Source organism: Alligator sinensis, unplaced genomic scaffold (assembly GCF_000455745.1).
Source record: "Alligator sinensis unplaced genomic scaffold, ASM45574v1 scaffold735_1, whole genome shotgun sequence".
Lineage (NCBI taxonomy): Eukaryota > Metazoa > Chordata > Crocodylia > Alligatoridae > Alligator > Alligator sinensis.
Genome location: NW_005842639.1, coordinates 327,864 through 336,282, shown reverse-complemented (window position 1 = coordinate 336,282; position 8,419 = coordinate 327,864). Strand labels below are relative to the sequence as shown.

Sequence of the window (8,419 nt, the reverse complement as noted above, 5' to 3'; positions counted from 1 at the left end):
GCCCAAGTAGGTCCAGAGGCTGGACCTTAGCTCACACAGTGGTGGCAAGGAGGGAGCAACCCCCCAGATCCTGGCTCCTGGCAGATGTCCTCCTGGTCTATCCGTGGGAGCTCTCAGCTTGCAGACAGACTGCGGGATTTCTGGTCTCTGCTGCTGGGAAACAGCACCTCCTCCTGAGGTGTTTCAGATGCTAGCCTGAGAGCTTTCCATCAGCCAGCCTCTGGGACTGCAAACAGTCAATCCCCTGCGTGCACAAGGCTCAGAGCTGGCGGGGCCAACCTGCAGTGATGCTCAGGGGACAGGAGATGAAGGGCAGGGAGGTCAAGATTACAGCTCCTTTGCTCCCTAGCACTGGACCGAATCCTCTGGTGTCTGCCTGCGACTGTTCAGCCCAACCCAAGATCCTGGGCCCCGTCCAGGGTGAACGGGAAGGTCAGACAGGACCTCCAGGCCCTTTTAGAGCTTGCATCTGGGGGGTGTTGTGGCTCCAAAGCTGAACTGGGCCATTCTGGGCCTCTTGTCCCATCTGCCCAGCAAAGGCTGAGAAGCTGGCCCATCACCCTGCCTCCAGCTGCATGTGGTCAGGCTCAGCAGCTGGGAAAGAGGTCAAGAAGCCTGTAGCAGCCTTATTGCCAGCCTCAGATCCTGGGACCCTTAAAACCTGGCACCCCGATAGTAGCAGTCCAGGCTGGGTTTGTATCATTCAACCCAACCCCTTTTCCCAGGGGTGAGAGAGAGGAGCCGTTCCTACCTGAATCCTAGCGCTGGGGCTTGATGGGAAACAGCCAGTGCTGGTCGTCATGTCTAGCATTTCCCCGTGCAGTGGCGGACCCTGCAGCCCATCGCTGGGGCGGGCCGCAGTGCTGTGCCTGGGGAAACTGAGGCGCGGGGGTAGGAGGCGATTTGGCTGAGGTCTCGTAGACCCCAGGGGCCCGGGGAGCCTGGCCAGTGCTGCCGCTAGAAGCTTTTTCAAGGTAAGCGCCTTACTAGCCCCGGCGGCCCCTCACTGCTGCCCGCCAGGTCGGGTGTCTTCGAGCCCTGCGTGGGGCTCGCGCCCCCCACTCGTGCCCGGGCACCCAGCGGGCTACCAGCCGGGGAGGGGTAGGCAGCCTGTTTAACCCTTCCCGGTCGCCCTCCCCGGGGTCAGACCCGTCCCAGGGCAGCGCTCGGCCGCGGCTCCCCGGGCCGCATCCCGCTCGCAGAGCCCCCGGCGGCGGCCGCAGCCCGCCCCGCACCGCCCGCTGCAGTGCCCTGCGGACGCCGGCGCTCCGCGCCCCGGGACCTGCGGCAGCCGCGGGGGCTGCGGGCCGGTAAGGAAAGTTGGAGCCGGGGAGGGGCGTCGCGGGCCGGGGGTGCGGGTCGGGCCGTCCTCTGCTCCGCCACCGCAGCCCTGCGGCGTTTACACGGGCGCCGGGTCGGGATCGGGGCCCGCGGGCTCGCCCCGCATTGCCGGCTCTGGCGCCGGGTCGGGATCCGGACCCGTGCACTCGCCCCCCACCCTGCTTTGAGCCGTTTACACTGGCGCCGGATCAGGATTGGGACCCTATGACCCTCCCCGCTTGCCCCGAGCCCTTTACATGGGTGCCGGATCAGGATGGGGACCCCCACCCCATCCCAACACCAGGAAAGCAGGGTCTCCTCTGAGCCTCGCCCCACCCCAACTACAGGCAGGGAAACTGAGGCACAGCGCATGGCAGGCAGGGACCTGCCCCCCCAGCTCCTACCATTCAACCTCACTCCTGTGCTGGAGCCGGGTGGAAGTCCTGACTCCCCAGAGCTGGGGCTCAGAGCCAGGACCCCCAAGCTCATTGCTCTCCTGCTCTAACCACTGGCCACCGCTCCCCTGGCTTGGGCCTGGGGTACAGCCCCATGCAGCCCAGCTCCCTAGAGTGCCCTAGCTTGAGAGGGGAGGTCTCTGCGGTGCCCCCAGGGCCAGGCTCCCCTGCAGCCACCACCCCCGTCTCAGGGCTGGTGGCTGTGGCATGAGGTCAGAGACAGTTGCTGCCCCAGGGAGCTTGCAATCTGAGTGGGGAAACTGAGGCATGGAGCAGTGCAGCGCCTGCCCCAGGGAGCCTGGGATTAGGGGCACCAGGAAGGGAGATAGGACTGGGACTGGGGGTGTGGTGGCTGCCCTGGGAACCCACCTCCCAACCCCTGGATGGGTCCGAGAAGCTGAACAGAGCCCATGGTCTGCATGCTAGGGGGGGATTGGGGCAAATCCAGGGGGCTGCTGTGGTCAGGTCCAGCCCCCCGTCCCTGCCCTTTCCCTGCCCCTGGGGGCTGGGTTCTCCCCTCCACAGAGCAACAGGCCTGCTTTGCAGGGAACGGACAGACCAAATCCAACCCCTGGCCACAGCGAATTGGCTGAATCGAGCCCCCAGCCCAAAATCCTTCCCCCACTGGCCTGAAGTCCTGGTCCTTCTGCCCCAGAGAGGCTGCATGGACCTGAGCATCGGCCCCTCTGGAGACAGGACCCCCCACCCCAGCGAGATTGGAGGCCTCCCTGTGGGAATCCCCAGGGAGCCTCTGGCCAGCTGCATGCGGCTGGCCCCGAGCACCTGGAAGGAGCTCCAGCCCCTGCTTCTTGTCTCTGCTTCCTCTCTCTTCTTCCCTGCCAATAAATCATCCTGGCACGTCCTCCCGCAGACAAGCTAAAAATAGCCCAGTAGGGTCAGGACGAGGTGGCTGAGGGACCTTGGGCTGCGCAGCTCGCACACAGCCTTGCGGAGCAATGGGTCTGGCCTTTCCTGCAGGTGGCACGAAAACTAATGACTGCAGTGGCTTTGTCCCAGCTGGCCGTGGAAGGGGTGTTGGGCCAGCACCAGCTGCTGGGGGTGACAGAAAGCCTTGTCTGAGCTGGGGTTCCCGGGGCCTGGTGTCCACCCAAGCTTGGGGCCGGGGGTGGCTGCAGGTGTCTCATCAAGCCGCCTGTGTGAGATTGGGCGGGTTGGGGGGGTGTCTCAGACGCGTACCCATGGGTGCGAAGCCTCCCCTGGGGTTGGGGAGAATGCAGCCAGAGCTGTGATGAATGTCAAGGCCGCTGCAGTTAGCGAGGCCCCACGTCTCTCTGGCACCTCTCGGGGCCCCGGTGCTGCTGCAATCACACAGCAGACTGTGGGCCATGAACTGCCCCCCCTGCGCGACAGGACTTTGTGGCTGGTGAAAACCAGCAGCTAATGCAAATTCCTGCTTCATTCACAGGTGCCTGGTGCTGCCAGCCGCAGCTGTCCACGGACAGGAGACAGACTGACACGGCCTGTGGGAAGCAGAGGCCTCCTTGTATGACCCAGCTGGATGTGGCATCACCATATCTTGGGCCATGGAGGTGGCAAGCTTGCTAGGGGTCACAGAGGCTGCGTTAGGAGGAGCCTGGGGAGGACACACAGAGCAAAATCCCTTGGAAAAAAGCAACATCTTGCAGCCTGGAGGGAAAACCTCCAGCCTGGCACTGTGCTGAGCCCAGAGGCTACCTGTCTCCTACACCCGATGCCCCACAAAAGGCTTCAATTCAACCACAGGAGCTTGGGAAAGCCTCTTCACCTGGGAAATATGTCCAGGCACCTACCTCCGGAGGGCGGCCAGCGAGACTCTGTCTGGGGAGCTCGTTAATTCTTCCACATCCTGGACAGAGCCCCCAGGTGCAGTGTGGATGGAGGCTGAAAAGCAAGACTCGACTTAGACTCTGGAAACTTTATCGTGACAAAGCTGGTCCCTGCTGGCTCCCAGGAGCAAATGCCACTGAGGGTACGGCAGGCAGCCCCAGTATCCCAACGTCTCCCTTCAAGCAGCAAAACATGCCCGAGGACCCCCGTCCCTGCCGATGTCAAGGAGTAGCAGGGCTTTCCCGGGACCAGCCAGAGTCAGCACCACGGATCCCTGCCACTTTGCTCTCCTTGGAGCCGCAGTGCCAGCAGCGGGAGGGACAACTCCAGACAGCAAAGGCAGGATGCTAGGATGTGCCTCTGAGATGAACACCACTGCCTGTCCGAGGGTTGAGGAGATGCTTGAGCTGGGCTCACTTGTGGCAGGGAACCAGAGTTGTGGGGAGCCCCAGGTGACAGCAGGGAGCTTGGCCAGTGGTGGGTTCAATGCCAGTATCCCAGGAGAGGAGGTCTTCCTGCTGCCCACATTCTCCACCGCCGCCAAGGTGCGGGTGGCCATCACCTGCGTCCTCTTCCTCTCCTCTGCCTGCTTCAACATCGCTGTGCTCTGGACAGTCACGCGGAAATACCGCAAGAGGCCACACGTCCGCATCCTTATCGTCAACCTGGCAGCAGCCGACCTACTGGTGACCTTTGTAGTGATGCCCTTGGACGCGGTGTGGAACATCACCGTGCAGTGGTATGCAGGTGATGTGGCCTGCCGGGCCCTCATGTTCCTCAAACTGGTGGCCATGTATGCCTCAGCCTTCGTCACTGTGGTCATCAGCCTGGACCGCCAGGCTGCCATCTTGAACCCGCTGGGCGTGGGCGACGCCAAGAAAAAGAACAAGGCCATGCTGTGCGTAGCCTGGGGCCTCAGTGTGTTGCTGGCGCTGCCGCAGGTAGGGGGGGACATCAGGGCTGCCCCTGGGAGCAAGATTCCCAATGGTTTTGGGTATGGGTAGTGGGGGGCACTAGATTCATGGCCGGAGATGGAGTATGGGTAGCCCTATGTCCTAAGGCCGGAGATGGAATATGGGTGTATGGGGTAGTGGGCAGGACATGGGGGTACCAGACTAGGTGGACCAAGGGGGTGATGACATAGCTACATCCACAAAGAAGTTGGACACATTCATGGAGGAAAGGGGCATCAGTCGCTACTGACCATGGGAGTGAGGGGCATGGCCTCTGCACCAGAGCTTCCTAGATCCTAAGTGCTGGAGGCTGCAAGAGAGGAACAGGGGAAAACACCCTGGTGAGACCCAGATCACCCTCCCTCTCAGCATCTGCTCTCCGTTGCTGTGACACCAGAGACCAGGCAAGATGGACTCAGTTTGTGGCAGTTTTTATGTTCTCACATGGTCAAGATCCAGGTATGCCAGGCTGTGGTAGATGCATCTCCCTGGGGAAGAGAGTGAGATGGGATGAGCCGGATGCTGTCATGGCTGGATCTTGACAAGCTAGGATGTTTGCTGGGTCCGTGGTCTTTCTTGATATAGGAAGGAGGCACAGATGTGGGACCCACTGGACCTGTCTGGTCCAACATGGGCTGGGAGCAGGGCTGGGGGCCAGTGGTCTGCTCCAGTATACACAGAGGCAGGGGGGTGGGACAGGCTGGACCTCCTGGGGATGTGGAGCTGACTGCCAGCCTGGGGGGCCCGCGGGGCGTCTCTTCCAGATCTTTGTCTTCCACACGGTGAGTCGGTCCCAGCCCAGCTACTTCATCCAGTGTGCCACAGTGGGCAGCTTCAGCGCCCACTGGCAGGAGACTCTTTACAACATGTTCACTTTCGCCTGCCTCTTCCTGCTGCCCCTGCTCATCATGGTGCTATGCTACTCCCGCATCCTCCTCGAGATCTCGGGCAAGATGAAGAAAGCCTGCGGTGAGCCAGTGCCACTTGACGCCGTACTGGGGCTGCGGGGGAGGAGTTGGGGCTGCACATGGGTGCCAAGGACCAAGCTATGTGTGTGCATCTCTGTACATGTCTGCATGCATTGGCATGTCCCTTGCCTCAGTTTCCCTTCCCCATCATCTCTGCAGGCCTTTCTTTTGGCTCTCTGTTCCCTTTGTCTTTTCCATCAGTCGCACTCATCCTTCCTTTTGCTCACGCTTTATTTCTCTGTTCCTTGCATTCATTTCTCCCTCCCTTTCTTCTTTCCTGTCTTTGCTCTTTTCTCTCTTTCTTTGGGCTCTCTCCCTTTCTTTCTTCCCCCACATCCATCCATCCATGTCCCAGCTCCCTTAGAGGAGAAAGTAAAGCCAGGCCTCAGTGTTCAGCTTCAGGAAACCAGCCCCTTTGCTCCTCCAGCACTGGGGCCGTGATTCAGACCCTCGTGCCACATCACCCCACCACAGCTCTGCTCTCCTGTTCCCCAGGCAATGACCGATGTGAAGAGAGTCCTCTGCCACTCCCCCCGTCCCCCTGCCCCCAGGGTTGGTTAACATGAGCTGCAGTGACCGTGGGGGCTTGGGTCAGGAAGGGGGAAAACTGGTCCCCATCGCGGGGATCCTGTCTCTCATTTCACCCCATTCTAGAGCGCACCCAGCTGGGCTATTCCCTGTGGCCACAGGAGACAGGACTAGGAGCAATAGCCTCAAGCTGCAGCAGGGGAAACTGAGGTTGGAGAGGAGGAGGAACTTTTTACGAGGGTGGCTGAGCATTGGAACAGGCACCAAGAGAGGCAGTGGAGTCTCCCTCCCTGGGGGGTCCAAGAGCAGATTGGACAGACACTGGGCTGGGATAGTTGACAGAGCTGATCCTGCCTTGAGCAGGGAGTCGGATTAGACGCGACCCTCCTCTCTGCCCATTTTTTCCTCCCCTCGTTCCTTTGCAGTCTCCTCCCAGGAGATCCACCTCCGCCGCTCCTACAACAATATCCCGCGGGCCCGGCTGCGCACCTTGAAGATGTCCATCGTCATTGTCTTCACCTTCATCGTATGCTGGACTCCCTACTACCTCCTGGGCATCTGGTACTGGTTCTCCCCAGACATGCTGACCCGGGAGAAGGTCCCGCCCTCCCTCAGCCACATCCTCTTCCTCTTTGGCCTCTTCAATGCCTGTCTGGACCCCCTCATCTACGGGCTCTTCACGGTGCACTTCCGCAGGGAGATCTGGCGCGCCTGCCGCTGCACCCGTCGTGGGAAGGAGCCCGAGGCCGCCTCCATGCTGACCGGCTCTTTCCGCATCTCCACCACGGCTGTGCCCACCCGGAGAGCTGGTGAGGGCCACGAGGGCTCCGGCAAGTACGAGATGGAGGTGACGGCGGGCGCAGCCCCACCCAGCAAGAGATGCGAGCTGTGCCGGAGGAGGATGATGGAGAGTTTCATGTGATAGGACCTTGGCATCTCTGGTCTGGACTCATAGCTGCCTCCCGGCTGAGGAGGAACAATCAAGTGGCACCTCTCAGAGATAACCAGTAGGGCTGTCACCGCATCACTTGCACACCTAGCAATAAATCTGGATTATTTTCTCAGCTACCCAAGTGCCACGCAGGCCTGTCGGGGGAGCCCAAGCACCCTGTTGTCTTTGCCCATGAGAGCTTCCTGGCTGGTGGGGGCTGCAGGTGGGATGCAGAGAAAAAGCCTGAGCCCTTACAAAGTCTTTGCCAGCACAAAGGCCCAAACCAAGGTCAGGCAGCCTGGGTTCAAGTCCTGGCTGGCACTGGGAGGCCTTGGGAGACAACCTTGCTACTCTGTGCCTCAGTTTCCCCATCTCTTAAAGGGGTGGGAGAAGTGCTGGGGGGTTTCCATTCCCCTCCTATGCCTCAGAACACCTGAAGGAACCCAGCCTGCTGCTCTCAAGGGGTCCTTCAACTGGCTTTCCTCACACCCCCAAAAAACAACTTGGTATGAAGTTGCCACTGGTTGCGATTCAGACCAGTCACTAAGCAGACTGGTCCTTCCAGGGGTGTTTTACCCAGAGGTGAAACTACCCATGCATGGGACAGTCTCAAGCAGTTACAAACTCAGGGGCCTTCTTGATGTACAGCTGCCAGGGACAACCAAAGGACTTCAAACCACTAGGTGCCAGTGAGACAACTCCAGAAGGGAGGAGAGGTTACAGGACGTAACAAATGCTAGTCTCCAGCCCCTGCTTGCTCCAGATTTGTGATTTCCAGGGGCTAGGTCCAAGCATGGCACAGGTGTCCCCACACAGGGGGAGAGGGACTCAGCAGAACCAAGATCCTCTGCTCATGGGCCAAGTCCAAAGGCAAGGCCGAGCTGGCTCAGGGGCAGGTGGGTGAGGAGCAGAAGGGGATGAACCCGGAGCCATGCCTGGTGGCAGAGGCAGTGCTGACACCCAGTGCACAAGGAAGCACATTGCTTTTTACCCCAATCCTCCACACCACTGCTCAGTACCCACTGTTCACCCCTCCAGCCCAGGACTCAGCCAAGGAACCAGGACTTGTACATGGGAGAGGGGAGCATGGGGGTCAGAGTAGGGTGGCTGTCCCAGGCAAGATGAGTTCCAGACACTGAGGTGGGGGGCCGGGGTTACCTGCCCTGTGACACTCCCTGGGCTCCTGTGAGCACCATGCGTTATCACAGGACAGGAAACAAGCTCCCAACAGGCAACTGGAGAGAGCCCCCCTCCCTTCCATGGTACAGGGATGGTCACAGCACCCACGGGACTGCTGCAGACCCCAGGCACAGCTACCAGTGCCCCCAATGAGCTTCCATAGTCAGCCCAGGGGGCAGTGGCCAGGTGGCCTCCCAGCCAGAGCAGCGAGCAAGGAAGCAGCCCCCCTGGCTGGGGACAAAGCAGAGAGCCTGGGGT

The 8,419-nt window shown here is 60.8% G+C and overlaps 1 protein-coding gene across 1 annotated transcript; it reads left to right on the top strand.

The window, feature by feature from the left end:
* Positions 1 to 803: 803 nt before the first annotated feature.
* LOC102368467 (gonadotropin-releasing hormone II receptor-like) lies at positions 804 to 7,086 on the top strand. The gene is made up of 4 exons (XM_006033513.2): positions 804 to 1,310; positions 3,202 to 4,543; positions 5,320 to 5,524; positions 6,477 to 7,086. The coding sequence occupies exons 2-4, from the start codon at positions 3,821 to 3,823 to the stop codon at positions 6,971 to 6,973; spliced, it is 1,425 nt and encodes a 474-aa protein (XP_006033575.2). The 5' UTR covers positions 804 to 1,310; positions 3,202 to 3,820; the 3' UTR covers positions 6,974 to 7,086.
* The last annotated feature ends 1,333 nt before the right edge of the window (positions 7,087 to 8,419 follow it).

Coding starts and splice junctions, on each gene's coding strand:
- LOC102368467 (XM_006033513.2), top strand. CDS start 3,821: ATGTCAAGGAGTAGCAGGGCTTTCCCGGGACCAGCCAGAGTCAGCACC. Junction 4,544..5,319: donor TGTTGCTGGCGCTGCCGCAG/GTAGGGGGGGAC, acceptor CGTCTCTTCCAG/ATCTTTGTCTTCCACACGGT. Junction 5,525..6,476: donor CAAGATGAAGAAAGCCTGCG/GTGAGCCAGTGC, acceptor GTTCCTTTGCAG/TCTCCTCCCAGGAGATCCAC.